Here is an 18,643-nt window from a genome sequence, read left to right as displayed (position 1 = left end):
GTATAATCTTATCAGAAAATAGATGGATGGATGAACTACTTCAGGTGGATCCAGCAAACAGCTTTCTATTCCTAAACACAAATGATATTTCAGGAACAGACCAACTTACCCTTTGCTCACCGCCTTCCCTCCTAGGATCAAGCTTCTTTGTAAAGTGCCGCAAATTGTCATAATTATGGAAGTTGAACAAGGACACCAAATCCTGAAAAGAAAACACAACGTTAAGCATGTACCAAAAAGTGGTATCTTTAAACTGCAAAATGGCAGCAGTAGAAATAATTATTTCCAACTCTGACACTCTTCAGAACACTTCATATTAAAAAGTCTGCTAGGTTTCAAGCCATCATATTCTGTAGAATAAATACAAGAAATGAGGTGATAAGTAGCATCTTTTTCCCTTTTCAGCCTCTAAATACTAAGTTCCACAACTAGCATGGAACATTCACATGGTGAAACCACAGCAAGATGCAACTGTTGCTACAGGACCTCTAGCAAGTCGACCCTTTCTGAGAAGAATCACGAAGAATGCCTAAATAAATTAAAATGGCTCTCCTCCAACCGAGTTGGAAGCTTGCAAAGTGCAGCTATGTAAGTAAAATTTACCAAACAGTAGCTGTTCAAATTATCACTGGTGCAGTAGCCTGTTATATCCTGCATAAAATACAACAGCCAGCCAGCATTCAAAGCTTCAGGGTACCTTCCACATACCCAGTCAATCAGTCAGCTCAAGCTCAGCTGACTAAAAAGACAGGTTTAGGCACCAAGCTCTTCAGAGCCTTCATACCAAGAGTGAGTGAGGCTGGCTCAACCAGCACACTGTGCTGATACCAAGAACCAGCTCGTTACCTTCTCAGATCTTCAAGTAAAGAGCAAAAAAGCACTTCAGATTGTAGTGATCATCTCATCTTACAACAGTTAACCCCCCCCTCCCAGCTCTTCCACTGAAGAGCAAAAAATAAGAAGTTATGTACTTACCATAACATTCCATGTTTATTGTTCATCTCGCCTGCATTCTTGCTGGTTGGGTTTGGAGCAGTTCATTGCTCCGACTCAGCCGAATACCAAAGCTTGAGAGCTTCCACTGGCTTGAGGCTAACCCTATCCCATGATGCCCTGGGACACATCGCCAGATATTGTTTGCAAGCGAAAGACTTAGACAAACCAAATAACTACACCAGAAAAAAAAATGTTTTATATATATATATATATATATATATATATATATATATATATATTTATTTATTTATTTTATTTATTTATTGCAGTTGGTTTACCAGGATAGTCCATTGGGCCAAATGAACCCGTTTTCAATGGAGTCCTGGGGAGAAAAGCTCCAAAATACATTCAAAGTTACACAATAGGTACAACAGGTAGTAAAAAAGAAAACAATATCAAATAGTACAGCAAGTATACAGTTAAATACATTGTGCAGAAAAACATATTAACTATTTAGCACAGCAAAAATATCCATTTATACAGAATAGTTAGGAAAACATAGTTACTAAAAGGAAGAGGAGGTACAATGACATAATGTAGTGGGGGAGGAAGAAACATATGGACTTGTTTAATAAATTCTATTGAATTTTCAGGGTATATTAAAGATGTAAGCAGAGCAGGGAGGGATGTGAGAAGGAGTGGAGTAGGTTATGTAGGGTGGGAGCAGGAGCATTCCCACTGTGATGCTAGATGTGTATAAAGAGATTTTTTGAAAGCAGAGTGATTAGAGGTGGTGCGGATGAGTGGAGGAAGGGAGTTCCAGAGGCGAGCTAGGTTGAAGGATAGAAGGTTTTTGCCTGGGGGATGTGTAGGTTTATGGACTTTGAGTAGGTTTTGATTGGTTGATCTTAATACTCTATTGGGTATGTGCATTTTAAAGGCAGTAGAGAGGGAAGGACAGAGGGAGGGGTTGAGAATAAGCTTATGGGCTAGAGTTAGTTGAGTGTAAGTTAATTGATTGGGAAGTTCTAGCCATTTTAGTTTCTGGAGGGAAAAACAGTGGTGGGTGGAAGACTTGTGGCTGGTGGCGAATTTTGCAATTTTGTTGTAGCAAGAGGAAAGTTGTTTTTTGAGAGAGGACTGAAGATTAGTTAGGAGTGGGGCGCCATAGGGAAGGGAAGAGATAAGGAAGGAAGTAGCGAGAGTTATTTTAGTAGCAGAGGTAAGGTAGGCATTTTGTCTATAAAGCATGCCAAGTTTTTGATGTGTTTTTTTGATATTTTTTTGTAGGTGAGAGGTAAATTTAAGTTGGTTGTCAATTAGTACCCCAAGTAGCTTGGTCTCTGAAACTATTTCTAGGGGTGAGTTATTTTGGCTACTGATTGAAAATGTATTCATATTGAGAGAAGTAGTTTTAGAAGGAGTAAATATCATTAGTTTGGTCTTGGAGGCGTTGAGAGCTAGGTGATTTTTTAACATCCATTGCTCTGTTGTAGAGAAAGCATCTTGAGTTAGTTTTTGAAGTGTGGTGATAGAGGTGGCTGAGCAAATGATAGTAGAATCATCTGCATATTGGATGATGTTTGAGAATGGGATTGATTTGTGGAAGTCATTTATAAATATGTTGAAGAGAACGGGACCTAGAATGGAGCCTTGTGGAACACCTGTGGGGGTACTAAGGAATGAGGAGGTAGCTTTTTTCCATTTTACTGCTTGATTTCGGTTGGAGAGAACCAGTGCAAGGAGGAGGAAGAAAGGTTAAGTTCTGAGAGTTTAGTTAAGAGCAGGCTGTGTGAGATGGTATCGAAGGCTTTGGAGAGGTCGAGTAGTAAGGTAGAGACAATTAGGCCAGAGTCACGAGCTCTATTTACCGTTTCAAGGAAGGAGAGGAGGGCTGTCATAGTGCTGTGATTAGGTCTGAAGCCGTGCTGTGTGGGAGTTATAAGATGATTTTCTAGGAGATGAGGGAAGAGTTGAAGATGGACACATTTTTCTAGGATTTTAGAAATGGGGGACAGGATGGCTATGGGACGGAAGTTAGTGACGTTGTTATTGTTGCCCCCTTTGTGGAGGGGAATAACGTATGACTGTTTCCAGATTTGGGGAACTGTGCATTCTTTTAGGGAGCGGTTAATTAAGATGCTAATGGGATATGCAAGTGTTTCAGCAGCTATACTAAGAAAGTAGGAAGGGATATTATCAGGGGCGTTGGTACATGGTTTCAATTTCAGAAGGAGTTTCTTTATAGTAGATGTAGGCATGGGATTTAATGAGAGGAGAGTGGAGTTGGGAGAGGGAGAGTTGGTGGGTGGAGGTGCTTGGGGTAAAGGTTGGGTAGTAGAAGAGGTAGAGGAGTTAGAGGATGGGAAGCAGGAAGAAGTGGAGAAAGATAGAGTGTGAGAGGGGGGGGTGAGGGAGTGTTAGAGAGTATGGTGGAGTTGGAGAATGAAGAGGTCAATTTGGCAATAGAGTCAATAAAAAATGAGTTAAATTGGGTGGCCAGATCTAGTTCAGAGGCATTTGAGTCAGGGGTGGGAGTATCTGGTGTACTAGGATGAAGGAGACTAGAGATCCCTTTCCAGAATTTCTGAGGGTTGTTTTTATTATGGTTTTGGTGTAGAGAAATAGTTTTGTCGATCAGAAGTGATGAGTTTCTTTACTTTATTTCGAAGCATTCTATATTCGTTAAGGAGCAGACCTGTCTTAAGTTTCTGGTAGCGTGCCCAGACTTTATCTCTATGTCTCATCATAGCAAGAGTATGTTTAGAGAGCCAGGGGGCTGATTTTGTTTTTATTCTCTTTGTCCTTAAGGGAGCTTGTGAGTCGAGTAATTTCAAAAATGTTGTATTGAAGTGTGACACTGCCATGTCTTGTGGTAGTGTTTTTAGACAGTTCCAATTAATTGCTTGTAAAGAATTTACGAAGGTAGTTGGGTTGAACTTTTTCTGGTCACGGATAGTAATATAGTTGTGGGTTTGTTGAAGGACAGTGGGAAGTCGGTTGGTGAATATGGGTGAATGATCACTAAGGGAGTCTGGAAGGGTGCCACTGTTGGAGAAATAGTGAGGATGGGAGACAAGGATCCAATCCAGTATACTTCCACTGGAGAGGTTTTTTGCAGGGCGAGTTACTGAGTTGATTAGTTGAGAGAAATTGTAGAGGTTAATATTTAAGGAGTTTGTTGGAGATTGAATACAGGCCCAGTTGATGTTTACATCTCCTAGGATTATGGTTTCGTTGCTAATGTTACTAGAAATCCAAGAATGGATAAGTTTGAGAGTGGAGATATTATCCCCTGGGGGTATATAAAGGGAAGCTAGACATATGTGTTTGTGATTGTTGATTTGTAGTAGAGTAAGGGGAAGTTCAGCATTGTTAAAGCGTGGAGTAGGTTTATTGTAGGGAGTGACTGCTAGGGAGGATGAATATATGAGGGCTACCCCTCCACCCTTTTTGAAAGGCCTGTCTTTCCTAATGATGGAGTAGTTTGGGGGAATAATTTCAGAGTCATTTATATGTGGTGACAGGATGTCAGGTTTATTGTGTATGAGCCAAGCATGGAGGTTTGGGACTTTATTTACTATACTTTGGGAGTTTAAGGAAGTAAATAATAAGGATTTATTTGTGGCTGTTATAGGGGAGGGGCCTGGGTTTGGGTGGATATCACCAGAAATGAGAGTGCTAATAAGATGTAGTATGGAACAGTTTATGTGGGCAGATAGCAAGGTAAAGAGATTGGGTTCTGTTGTAAATTGGAGGGATTTGCTAGTAGTTATAAAAATGGGGAGTGTATGGTAGGAGAAAAGTTTGTATTGGAAAATAAGGAGATTATTAGAGGGATACAAATAGGAGGAAATAATAGAGTATGAATGTGAGAGAGGTGAGTTCTGATAATTAGTTATGTGAAAGTGTTGGGAGTGTAGGGGAAAAGCGGGTTGGGAGAGATGGTGGCAATAGAATGAGGAGAGGAGAAGTACAAGAGAAAGGGGGATGAGACAGAGTTTTGAAAGCATGTTGGGAAAGAAATGACAGAATAATAGTAGTGAGTAGAGTTATAGGGTGTATAGAGGACACTAAGTATAGAGCAGCAGGTAGATTTCCTACGTAGTATAAGTATGTGGAGAGTTGTACTATATATGGGGGTTGGGGGGGGTGGGTGTGGGAAAGGAGTGGTATTAGGTCAGGAAAGATGATGATAGGGGTTTGTATGAGGGTTGGTTTTGGCGGGAAAAAAGGAAGGTGTGCCTAGATGTATGTTAATGATTGCAGTAGACTAGCAGTGGGTGTGGTTTATGGAAGGATAAAGGTAGATGTGCTGGGGGCGGGTGAGAATTGGGGGCAGGGTAGGGGAGCGGAGTGAGCCGAAGGAGCGGGTAGAGCCCAGTAGAGCAGAAGAGGAGTGAAAAACTATCAGTAGAGCAGTGTTCAAGAAGAGTAAGTAGTAGAGGGGTAAGTGGAGAGGGCCTAGATATGGTAGAGAAAGTGGACTAAAAGTATCAGGGGAAAGAGTGAGGGACTGAGATGTGAGAACTATGAGTCTGAAGGAGAGAATGCCAAGATCAGTAAAAGTCTAATATCAAGGGATATCCTCTAGTGGATAGAAGCTATTTACTCACCAGGGGATAAAAAAATAGGGCTAAGAAGATAAGGGGAGAAGGGAGCAACAGTACAGGGAAAAAGAGTGAGGTATGGAGGACAAGGAGTAGAGTTGGGGGGGGTTAGGCTGCTGGCACTCCAGACAGGGAGAATATGACTTCAGCTAGTAGGAGTACAGGAGTTTCAGGCTTAGCAAAAACACATACTTTCTTGAGATCTTTCAGAGAGCCTCTCGGGAGCGTTATCCTCAAGGAAGTTGAAGCAGCACAGGGTATTTATTGCTATAGCAATAGGGAGTACAGCTTTGGTTGGGTCCAGTATCCACCCAGGCAAAAGCAGAGCGGGAGATTGAGGGCAAGAGAGTTTCTTGAGATCTTTCAGAGAGCCTCTCGGCAGCGTTATCCTCAAGGAAGTTGAAGCAGCACAGGGTATTTATTGCTATAGCAATAGGGAGTACAGCTTTGGTTGGGTCCAGTATCCACCCAGGCAAAAACACAGGGGGAGATTCAGGGCAAGAGAGTTTCTTGAGGTCTTTCAGAGAGCCTCGAGCGTTATCCTCAAGGAAGTTGAAGCAGCACAGGGTATTTATTGCTATAGCAATAGGGAGTACAGCTTTGGTTGGGTCCAGTATCCACCCAGGCAAAAACACAGGGGGAGATTCAGGGCAAGAGAGTTTCTTGAGATCTTTCAGAGAGCCTCTCGGAGCGTTATCCTCAAGGAAGTTGAAGCAGCACAGGGTATTTATTGCTATAGCAATAGGGAGTACAGCTTTGGTTGGGTCCAGTATCCACCCAGGCAAAACACAGGGGGAGATTCAGGGCAAGAGAGTTTCTTGAGATCTTTCAGAGAGCCTCTCGGGAGCGTTATCCTCAAGGAAGTTGAAGCAGCACAGGGTATTTATTGCTATAGCAATAGGGAGTACAGCCTTGGTTGGGTCCAGTATCCACCCAGGCAAAACACAGGGGAGATTCAGGGCAAGAGAGTTTCTTGAGATCTTTCAGAGAGCCTCTCGAGCGTTATCCTCAAGGAAGTTGAAGCAGCACAGGGTATTTATTGCTATAGCAATAGGGAGTACAGCTTTGGTTGGGTCCAGTATCCACCCAGGCAAAAACACAGGGGGAGATTCAGGGCAAGAGAGTTTCTTGAGATCTTTCAGAGAGCCTCTCGGGAGCGTTATCCTCAAGGAAGTTGAAGCAGGACAGGGTATTTATTGCTATAGCAATAGGGAGTACAGCTTTGGTTGGGTCCAGTATCCACCCAGGCAAAAACACAGGGGGAGATTCAGGGCAAGAGAGTTTCATGAGATCTTTCAGAGAGCCTCTCGGGAGCGTTATCCTCAAGGAAGTTGAAGCAGCACAGGGTATTTATTGCTATAGCAATAGGGAATACAGCTTTGGTTGGGTCCAGTATCCACCCAGGCAAAAACACAGGGGGAGATTCAGGGCAAGAGAGTTTCTTGAGATCTTTCAGAGAGCCTCTCGGGAGCGTTATCCTCAAGGAAGTTGAAGCAGCACAGGGTATTTATTGCTATAGCAATAGGGAGTACAGCTTTGGTTGGGTCCAGTATCCACCCAGGCAAAAACACAGGGGGAGATTCAGGGCAAGAGAGTTTCCTGAGATCTTTCAGAGAGCCTCTCGAGCGTTATCCTCAAGGAAGTTGAAGCAGCACAGGGTATTTATTGCTATAGCAATAGGGAGTACAGCTTTGGTTGGGTCCAGTATCCACCCAGGCAAAAACACAGGGGGAGATTCAGGGCAAGAGAGTTTCTTGAGATCTTTCAGAGAGCCTCTCGGAGCGTTATCCTCAAGGAAGTTGAAGCAGCACAGGGTATTTATTGCTATAGCAATAGGGAGTACAGCTTTGGTTGGGTCCAGTATCCACCCAGGCAAAACACAGGGGAGATTCAGGGCAAGAGAGTTTCCTGAGATCTTTCAGAGAGCCTCTCGAGCGTTATCCTCAAGGAAGTTGAAGCAGCACAGGGTATTTATTGCTATAGCAATAGGGAGTACAGCTTTGGTTGGGTCCAGTATCCACCCAGGCAAAAACACAGGGGGAGATTCAGGGCAAGAGAGTTTCTTGAGATCTTTCAGAGAGCCTCTCGGGAGTGTTATCCTCAAGGAAGTTGAAGCAGCACAGGGTATTTATTGCTATAGCAATAGGGAGTACAGCTTTGGTTGGGTCCAGTATCAACCCAGGCAAAAACACAGGGGGAGATTCAGGGCAAGAGAGTTTCTTGAGATCTTTCAGAGAGCCTCTCGGGAGCGTTATCCTCAAGGAAGTTGAAGCAGCACAGGGTATTTATTGCTATAGCAATAGGGAGTACAGCTTTGGTTGGGTCCAGTATCCACCCAGGCAAAAACACAGGGGGAGATTCAGGGCAAGAGAGTTTCTTGATATCTTTCAGAGAGCCTCTCGGGAGGGTTATCCTCAAGGAAGTTGAAGCAGCACAGGGTATTTATTGCTATAGCAATAGGGAGTACAGCTTTGGTTGGGTCCAGTATCCACCCAGGCAAAAACACAGGGGGAGATTCAGGGCAAGAGAGTTTCTTGAGATCTTTCAGAGAGCCTCTCGGGAGCGTTATCCTCAAGGAAGTTGAAGCAGCACAGGGTATTTATTGCTATAGCAATAGGGAGTACAGCTTTGGTTGGGTCCAGTATCCACCCAGGCAAAAACACAGGGGGAGATTCAGGGCAAGAGAGTTTCTTGAGATCTTTCAGAGAGCCTCTCGAGCGTTATCCTCAAAGAAGTTGAAGCAGCACAGGGTATTTATTGCTATAGCAATAGGGAGTACAGCTTTGGTTGGGTCCAGTATCCACCCAGGCAAAAACACAGGGGGAGATTCAGGGCAAGAGAGTTTCTTGAGATCTTTCAGAGAGCCTCTCGGGAGCGTTATCCTCAAGGAAGTTGAAGCAGCACAGGGTATTTATTGCTATAGCAATAGGGAGTACAGCTTTGGTTGGGTCCAGTATCCACCCAGGCAAAACACAGGGGAGATTCAGGGCAAGAGAGTTTCTTGAGATCTTTCAGAGAGCCTCTCGGGAGAGTTATCCTCAAGGAAGTTGAAGCAGCACAGGGTATTTATTGCTATAGCAATAGGGAGTACAGCTTTGGTTGGGTCCAGTATCCACCCAGGCAAAACACAGGGGAGATTCAGGGCAAGAGAGTTTCTTGAGATCTTTCAGAGAGCCTCTCGGGAGTGTTATCCTCAAGGAAGTTGAAGCAGCACAGGGTATTTATTGCTATAGCAATAGGGAGTACAGCTTTGGTTGGGTCCAGTATCCACCCAGGCAAAAACACAGGGGGAGATTCAGGGCAAGAGAGTTTCTTGAGATCTTTCAGAGAGCCTCTCGGGAGCGTTATCCTCAAGGAAGTTGAAGCAGCACAGGGTATTTATTGCTATAGCAATAAAGAGTACAGCTTTGGTTGGGTCCAGTATCCACCCAGGCAAAAACACAGGGGGAGATTCAGGGCAAGAGAAATTTTCTTGAGATCTTTCAGAGAGCCTCTCGGGAGCGTTATCCTCAAGGAAGGTGAAGCAGCACAGGGTATTTATTGCTATAGCAATAGGGAGTACAGCCTTGGTTGGGTCCAGTATCCACCCAGGCAAAAACACAGGGGGAGATTCAGGGCAAGAGAGTTTCTTGAGATCTTTCAGAGAGCCTCTCGGGAGCGTTATCCTCAAGGAAGTTGAAGCAGCACAGGGTATTTATTGCTATAGCAATAGGGAGTACAGCTTTGGTTGGGTCCAGTATCCACCCAGGCAAAAACACAGGGGGAGATTCAGGGCAAGAGAGTTTCTTGAGATCTTTCAGAGAGCCTCTCGGGAGCGTTATCCTCAAGGAAGTTGAAGCAGGACAGGGTATTTATTGCTATAGCAATAGGGAGTACAGCTTTGGTTGGGTCCAGTATCCACCCAGGCAAAAACACAGGGGGAGATTCAGGGCAAGAGAGTTTCATGAGATCTTTCAGAGAGCCTCTCGGGAGCGTTATCCTCAAGGAAGTTGAAGCAGCACAGGGTATTTATTGCTATAGCAATAGGGAATACAGCTTTGGTTGGGTCCAGTATCCACCCAGGCAAAAACACAGGGGGAGATTCAGGGCAAGAGAGTTTCTTGAGATCTTTCAGAGAGCCTCTCGGGAGCGTTATCCTCAAGGAAGTTGAAGCAGCACAGGGTATTTATTGCTATAGCAATAGGGAGTACAGCTTTGGTTGGGTCCAGTATCCACCCAGGCAAAAACACAGGGGGAGATTCAGGGCAAGAGAGTTTCCTGAGATCTTTCAGAGAGCCTCTCGGGAGCGTTATCCTCAAGGAAGTTGAAGCAGCACAGGGTATTTATTGCTATAGCAATAGGGAGTACAGCTTTGGTTGGGTCCAGTATCCACCCAGGCAAAAACACAGGGGGAGATTCAGGGCAAGAGAGTTTCTTGAGATCTTTCAGAGAGCCTCTCGGGAGGCGTTATCCTCAAGGAAGTTGAAGCAGCACAGGGTATTTATTGCTATAGCAATAGGGAGTACAGCTTTGGTTGGGTCCAGTATCCACCCAGGCAAAAACACAGGGGGAGATTCAGGGCAAGAGAGTTTCTTGAGATCTTTCAGAGAGCCTCTCGGGAGCGTTATCCTCAAGGAAGTTGAAGCAGCACAGGGTATTTATTGCTATAGCAATAGGGAGTACAGCTTTGGTTGGGTCCAGTATCCACCCAGGCAAAAACACAGGGGGAGATTCAGGGCAAGAGAGTTTCTTGAGATCTTTCAGAGAGCCTCTCGAGGCGTTATCCTCAAGGAAGTTGAAGCAGCACAGGGTATTTATTGCTATAGCAATAGGGAGTACAGCTTTGGTTGGGTCCAGTATCCACCCAGGCAAAAACACAGGGGGAGATTCAGGGCAAGAGAGTTTCTTGAGATCTTTCAGAGAGCCTCTCGGGAGCGTTATCCTCAAGGAAGTTGAAGCAGCACAGGGTATTTATTGCTACAGCAATAGGGAGTACAGCTTTGGTTGGGTCCAGTATCCACCCAGGCAAAACACAGGGGAGATTCAGGGCAAGAGAGTTTCTTGAGATCTTTCAGAGAGCCTCTCGGGCGTTATCCTCAAGGAAGTTGAAGCAGCACAGGGTATTTATTGCTATAGCAATAGGGAGTACAGCTTTGGTTGGGTCCAGTATCCACCCAGGCAAAACACAGGGGAGATTCAGGGCAAGAGAGTTTCTTGAGATCTTTCAGAGAGCCTCTCGAGCGTTATCCTCAAGGAAGTTGAAGCAGCACAGGGTATTTATTGCTATAGCAATAGGGAGTACAGCTTTGGTTGGGTCCAGTATCCACCCAGGCAAAAACACAGGGGGAGATTCAGGGCAAGAGAGTTTCTTGAGATCTTTCAGAGAGCCTCCCGGGAGCGTTATCCTCAAGGAAGTTGAAGCAGCACAGGGTATTTATTGCTATAGCAATAGGGAGTACAGCTTTGGTTGGGACCAGTATCCACCCAGGCAAAAACACAGGGGGAGATTCAGGGCAAGAGAGTTTCTTGAGATCATTCAGAGAGCCTCTCGGGAGCGTTATCCTCAAGGAAGTTGAAGCAGCACAGGGTATTTATTGCTATAGCAATAGGGAGTACAGCTTTGGTTGGGACCAGTATCCACCCAGGCAAAAACACAGGGGGAGATTCAGGGCAAGAGAGTTTCTTGAGATCTTTCAGAGAGCCTCTCGGGAGCGTTATCCTCAAGGAAGTTGAAGCAGCACAGGGTATTTATTGCTATAGCAATAGGGAGTACAGCTTTGGTTGGGTCCAGTATCCACCCAGGCAAAAACACAGGGGGAGATTCAGGGCAAGAGAGTTTCTTGAGATCTTTCAGAGAGCCTCTCGGAGCGTTATCCTCAAGGAAGTTGAAGCAGGACAGGGTATTTATTGCTATAGCAATAGGGAGTACAGCTTTGGTTGGGTCCAGTATCCACCCAGGCAAAAACACAGGGGGAGATTCAGGGCAAGAGAGTTTCTTGAGATCTTTCAGAGGGCCTCTCGAGCGTTATCCTCAAGGAAGTTGAAGCAGGACAGGGTATTTATTGCTATAGCAATAGGGAGTACAGCTTTGGTTGGGTCCAGTATCCACCCAGGCAAAACACAGGGGAGATTCAGGGCAAGAGTGTTTCTTGAGATCTTTCAGAGAGCCTCTCGAGCGTTATCCTCAAGGAAGTTGAAGCAGCACAGGGTATTTATTGCTATAGCAATAGGGAGTACAGCTTTGGTTGGGTCCAGTATCCACCCAGGCAAAAACACAGGGGGAGATTCAGGGCAAGAGAGTTTCTTGAGATCTTTCAGAGAGCCTCTCGAGCGTTATCCTCAAGGAAGTTGAAGCAGCACAGGGTATTTATTGCTATAGCAATAGGGAGTACAGCTTTGGTTGGGTCCAGTATCAACCCAGGCAAAAACACAGGGGGAGATTCAGGGCAAGAGAGTTTCCTGAGATCTTTCAGAGAGCCTCTCGAGCGTTATCCTCAAGGAAGTTGAAGCAGCACAGGGTATTTATTGCTATAGCAATAGGGAGTACAGCTTTGGTTGGGTCCAGTATCCACCCAGGCAAAACACAGGGGAGATTCAGGGCAAGAGAGTTTCTTGAGATCTTTCAGAGAGCCTCTCGAGCGTTATCCTCAAGGAAGTTGAAGCAGCACAGGGTATTTATTGCTATAGCAATAGGGAGTACAGCTTTGGTTGGGTCCAGTATCCACCCAGTCAAAAACACAGGGGGAGATTCAGGGCAAGAGAGTTTCTTGAGATCTTTCAGAGAGCCTCTCGGGAGCGTTATCCTCAAGGAAGTTGAAGCAGCACAGGGTATTTATTGCTATAGCAATAGGGAGTACAGCTTTGGTTGGGTCCAGTATCCACCCAGGCAAAAACACAGGGGGAGATTCAGGGCAAGAGAGTTTCTTGAGATCTTTCAGAGAGCCTCTCGGGAGCGTTATCCTCAAGGAAGTTGAAGCAGCACAGGGTATTTATTGCTATAGCAATAGGGAGTACAGCTTTGGTTGGGTCCAGTATCCACCCAGGCAAAACACAGGGGGAGATTCAGGGCAAGAGAGTTTCTTGAGATCTTTCAGAGAGCCTCTCGGGAGCGTTATCCTCAAGGAAGTTGAAGCAGCACAGGGTATTTATTGCTATAGCAATAGGGAGTAAAGCTTTGGTTGGGTCCAGTATCCACCCAGGCAAAAACACAGGGGGAGTTTCAGGGCAAGAGAGTTTCTTGAGATCTTTCAGAGAGCCTCTCGGGAGCGTTATCCTCAAGGAAGTTGAAGCAGCACAGGGTATTTATTGCTATAGCAATAGGGAGTACAGCTTTGGTTGGGTCCAGTATCCACCCAGGCAAAAACACAGGGGGAGATTCAGGGCAAGAGAGTTTCTTGAAATCTTTCAGAGAGCCTCTCGGGAGCGTTATCCTCAAGGAAGTTGAAGCAGCACAGGATATTTATTGTTATAGCAATAGGGAGTACAGCTTTGGTTGGGTCCAGTATCCACCCAGGCAAAAACACAGGGGGAGATTCAGGGCAAGAGAGTTTCTTGAGATCTTTCAGAGAGCCTCTCAGGAGCGTTATCCTCAAGGAAGTTGAAGCAGCACAGGGTATTTATTGCTATAGCAATAGGGAGTACAGCTTTGGTTGGGTCCAGTATCCACCCAGGCAAAAACACAGGGGGAGATTCAGGGCAAGAGAGTTTCTTGAGATCTTTCATGAGACAGTTCCTCTAGGAACACAGGATGGTGGGACACAAGAATGTAGGCGAGATGGACAACAAACATGAAACCTTTATGGTAAGTACATAACTTCTTAATGTTATGTTGTCCTATCTCGCCATAATTCTTGCTGGTTGAGACAGCGTCCCTAGCACCTTTATCCCAGGGTGGCTCAGGAAAAAGACTCTACAATACAGTGGATCCAAAGGAAGACCTGTTCCGGGAGGCCACAACTAATTTGTAATGAGTGATAAATGCATGAGGTCTCACCCATGTAGCAGCTGCACAAATATAATCAATAGAAGTCTGGCCTGAAAGGCAGAGGATGTTGAGACTGCTCTTGTGGAATGTCCTCTTATCTTCCCTGGTAGTTGATTATTCTCTGAACAGACTTTTGGAATAAACGAGGTGATTAGTTCTCAAGGATACCCTATCCTTGTGAAAAATAACATACGAACAGAAAGCTTGTAATTCCGATACCCTTCAGGCAGAGGTTATGGCTACTAAAAAGAGAGTCTTCCATGACAAATACTTAAAATCACAAGATGATGCGGGCTCAAAGGGTGGCAAAATCAGCGACGTTAGAACACGACTTGGGTCCCAAGGTACTGGGGGGGTCATCTGATCAGGTGTCTGAGTAGGAAAGTACCTTTGAGGAAAGCTTTACATAGCCTATGAGACATAACAGGAACTCCCATTTCTCCAGTATGGAAATTAGAAATGGCTGCCAACTGAACTCTGATTGTAGCTGCTGCAGCTCCTTCATCAAAAAGTTTGGAAAGAAATTCTAAGATTGCCGCCAGCATGAATATCTTTTGACTTACTGGAATACAATCTCCTCGTGGACGGTTTATGGGAAGAGGCAAGAATATGACTCACTGCATTGGAAAAGGAATAACCTATGGCTAAAAGTGGAATTGGAGCAGCCATGCTGTCAACTCAAGGGTTTGGATAGACGGATGGAACTCCCCCAAAGAGTGGGTCAAGAGGTCTGGAATGGGATCCAGAATCCAAGGTTTCTCCAGCAGATGGGTCCGAAGAAAGGGGAACCAAACTTGTCGAGGCCAGGAGTAATGAAGATCATAGTACTTTTCAATGAGCTGGCTTTCTGCAGTACTTTGGGAATCAGAGGAAGAGGGTGAAAGGCATAAAGTAGTCCCGGGGTCCAATCGTTAACCAGTGCATCCCTTGGTGACTTCCCCGGAGGAGGAATGAAGGCAAAGTAGTTGCTGCATTTGGCATTCATGGAAGTGGCAAAAAGGTCGCAGCAAGGCTGGCCTCATTTTGGAAGATCTTTTCCACAATCTGTCTTCAGGGCCCAATCGTGAGGCAACAGAATAACACTGCTGAGTTTGTCCGCTATCACGTTGGATTTCTCCGGGATGTGCGTTGCTATCAGAATGTGTTGAAAAGCGATTGCTCATTACCAAACTCGTTGTGCCTCCCGACATAGTGGGTAGGATTTGGTTCCTCCCTGCTTGTTTATGTACTAAACTACTGACATGTTGACCATCTGAACTGCAACCATCCTTATCGGTAGAGAGTCCTGAAATGACCGCAGCACATACAGCACTGCTCTCATCTCCAGAACATTGATGTGCGAGTGGCTTTTGTGTTCTTGCCATAGGCCTTGGACTGTCATCCCCAGACAATGCCCCCCCCCCATCCAATCTGGGAAGCGTCTGTGATCAGTACTGCATTCGGTTGAGGAAGGACAAAGGGGTGACCCTGATACAACTGGTATGTCTGCAGGAAGTTCTTGCACTGACCACTGAGTAAACAGCAACCACTGCACTACCCTGATGTGTAGTCGTGCTAGGAGAACTAATAGAACAGCTGCTGCCATGGTACCCAGAACTTGCAGCACATATCTGGCTTGAACCTTCTTCTTTGACATCAAAATCCTGATTTGCTGATGAAAGGGACTGTATTCTGTCTGGGGTAAGTTTTGCAATCATATTTCTTGAATCCAATTCTGTGACTAAGAAGGTAATATGCTGAGATGGCAACAAGGCAGATTTTTTTTAGGTTTACTGTGATGCCTAGTCTGGTGCAAAGTGACATTGTTTCGTCTCTCGTTCACAGTAGTAGATGCTTGGTGGTGGTGGTGAGGAGCCCATCATCTAGGTATGAAAACACACAGAATCCCTGATGTCTCAAGTGAGCCATGACCACTGCCATGCATTTGGTGAACACTCTGGGGGTTGTAGTGAGACCAAAGAGCAGGGCTTGAAATTGGTAATGACTGGCTCCCAGCCGAAAGCGTTGTGTCTCGTGGATTGTCTGTCCATCTTTATATGGTAATACGCATCCTGGAGATCTATTGAGCACATCCAATTGTCTTCTCTGATAAATGGGAATATTGACTGCAGAGTTACCATAAGGAACTTTGACTTCTTCACTGCTTTGTTTAGCATGCGGAGATCTAAAATGGATCTCCAGTCCCCTGCCTTTTTTGGAACTAAAAAGAATCTTGAGTAAGTTCCAGATCCCATTTGGTCTGCGGGGACCTTTTGGATGACTTTTTTTCTAGCAACGAGAGTATCTCTTGACTGGTTTACTGGAGGGGGGATGGAAAATGGTATGTAATAGCCTCTGGATATAATTGTTTGTACCCATTTGTCTTGGGAGATTTCTTGCAAGGCATTTGGGTACAGTGACAATCAACCCCCGACTGCCTCCAGAGAAGAGCAGGCGGGCCTCCTTTCAGGAGCGCTGGAAGGGCCTGTCAGAGAATGCATTTCTGTCGCCCGGATTCTGCAGACCCCCTCTGTTGCGAGGTCATTGTCTTCCATTATAACTTCCCCTTCTGCCCCTGGGGGAAGAGTCACCATGTGCTTCAGAGAAACCTTTTTGGGATTTGCGGAACCACATCTTTCCGCCCTTTTGACCTTTGGGATAAGGTCTAGATGCGGCAGAAAAATGGACTCAACGGCAGATAAGGTTTTCTCTTCCGGTTCGCACCTGTTTAAAGTATCTTTCACCTTTGGTCCAAAAAGGGATGAACCATCAAAGGTGGCATTGGTGAAGGAAGACTTGAAGGGTTTGGCAAAGTTGCAAAGGCACATCCAGGAATGTCTCCTCAGGGAAATTCCTGCTGCTGCTGCTGCTCTACTCGCTCCATCACCCGCATATGAAATCAATCTCATGGAGGAGTTTACGATGGAATTGAGGGTGGAGAGCTGTGAGGATACTTTGTCTGCAGACACCAAAGCTACAGTACCCTGAAGGGTATCTTCAAGTTCTTTGAGGAGATCCTTTTGAAATCTCGTAAAATGGGTAAGGTAATTCAGCGACTGTAGGGTGAAGGCCACTGAAGAAAAGGCACACTTTCCATATCTGTCCATAGTCCTAGACTCTTTGTTAGGAGGATGAGCATATGAGGAGGTCTCCGATAGCTCTTTCTTGGTGGCCAGCACCACCATCGCATCTACAGGGACACCCTTAGTCAAAAATTCTTTCTCTGAGGGAGCAGTAATAAATTTGTTAGGCCTCCTCAAACAGGCTCCACTGTATCAGGCGATGTCCAGGCCTTATGGGATATGACACCTAATAGTTGGTCATATGGGGGAGTCACCCAGGAGGTGGAAGGTCGAGACCCAAGAGCCTCCAGATATAGTGATTTGTCCACTGAAGGGTTGGTGGGCTTCCAGCCACCCCTCTGTTTCAGGATCTCAAGGATGTCTGCAAAGGAGACATCCTCAGAGGGAGACTGTGGGGACCCTTCCAACTCATCCAAATCGGTATCAGAAGTGACAAACTCAGCGGAGTCTATGTGCTTCCTCTTGCACAGTCTCTTCTAAGGGACTTCTTTAGAGGGGTACTCCGGAGAAATCTCGGGAGAGACAATGCCAGCTGCAGGGGCTTCTGGGTCCCTACACTTGGGAGGGGGCGGTGATGACGAGATGGAAACTGGCACCTGGGAGGGACGAGAAGTTGGCTCTGAGAGTGGGGCTGTCTGAGGAGACAGTACTCTCCATCAGTTCAAAAGCCCCCCCCCCCCAGTCCGCTCCAAAAAGACAGAAGGTCGACTCCGAGGTGGAGGAGGTGGCTCCGAAACCGAGGTAGGAGCCGAGCTCAACCTAGCAGAGGCACAGAGGGTAGAGTCAGATCGGAGAACTGTCCGCATCGACTCCCCTCCCTGGACCCAAATGGTGAGCATCGGCTCCTAGACTCTTTGACATCGGAAGGAGCAAAGGACATCAGAGCCAAAGTCAGAACCAAAGATTCCAAAGGTGGTCTCAGCACCAACGGTTCCGCTACTATCAGATCCAAAATCTCTGGCTCTGAAGACTCCAGGGTGATCAGAGGAGGAATCGATGAAGCAAGCGTCAAATGGGATGGCTCAGATTCCTTTGGGTCCAGAGACAAAATTTTAGCCAGGGTCGGTGTTCGAAGCAATCTCTTCACCATCTGCTCCAAAACTTCATCAGATAAAATCCTGGAAAAATGGGAGGACAAAGAAAGAGATCTACCTCTATCCAGAATAGGAGATCTCAGCATTGGAGATATCAGCTCCAATAAAGGAGACAGACTCCTCGATACTTCTGTTGGCTCCATAGACACTCTTAGCACCGGAAAAGTTGTTCCAGGTCTATAGGAGTTGAGAGCCCTCAGTTTCGATGACACAATCTTTTTTGGTGGCTCCGAAACTGGAGCTGTCGTAGCTGGTCTTTTGGATGATTTGACTGGGTTGAAGAAGGGGAAGAAGATTTGGAGCTCTGAGAGTTGTCTAAAGCTTCCTGGAAAGGCCCTTTCAATAAACCCCTTGCCGTCGGTTTATTCTTATGCTCATGGAGCACCCTACTACTAAACCCATGACATATGGTGCAGGGGTCCTGTAAATGGATGGCAGTGAGGCAATAGATGCAACTCGTAAGAGATCCGTAAGAGACACTTTTTGAACCCTGACTGCCTATGTTCATTGGGTTTCTTTCTCAATCCTTGTCTTTGGACATTATGCAGCTCTGAAAACAAAATGCCGTAACTATACAAAAACAGTTAAACTAACTAGATCAACAACAAACACTATAAAGGGGGAAACTACCTTTTCTTATATATAAAATAACTACAAGAAGCAGTAAAGGAAAAAGAAGAAGAATCCTCAAACTTAAATGGATTCTAACTTCTACACAGACAAGACAAGGAAAACACGGGGAGTGGCCCTCTACCTTAAACGGGCCGCGAGAGCCCTCTAACTTAAACGGAAACTCTCAATGGATTGGGAAGGGTATTTCTAACTAACTACGGTGACCTAACGCAGACAACATGAAAACTAACACTCTAGAAAGATAAAGGGAGTATAAAGAGAGAAAATAGAAAAAAACTATACTTAGCCTATGAGTCAGCAGGAACACTTCTCGATTGCTTGAGCAACAAACGAGATCTGGGGATG

The 18,643-nt window shown here is 45.5% G+C and overlaps 1 protein-coding gene across 4 annotated transcripts in view; it reads right to left on the bottom strand.

Annotated features, from left to right (window-relative positions):
* Window positions 1–18,643, bottom strand: part of GLS (glutaminase) — a 1,896,678-nt gene that overhangs the window by 584,113 nt on the left and 1,293,922 nt on the right. For all 4 annotated transcript variants that reach the window (XM_044075192.1, XM_044075191.1, XM_044075190.1 and 1 more), the window contains exon 14: window positions 110–202. In XM_044075192.1, the coding sequence (XP_043931127.1) occupies window positions 110–202 (93 nt within the window). The remainder of the gene's footprint in view (window positions 1–109; window positions 203–18,643) is intronic.

This window comes from Protopterus annectens, chromosome 6.part0, assembly GCF_019279795.1.
Source record: "Protopterus annectens isolate FY-2018-M chromosome 6.part0, PAN1.0, whole genome shotgun sequence".
NCBI lineage: Eukaryota > Metazoa > Chordata > Ceratodontiformes > Protopteridae > Protopterus > Protopterus annectens.
The sequence above is the reverse complement of the archived record's forward strand: the minus strand, read 5'-3'. Positions and strand labels throughout refer to the sequence as shown.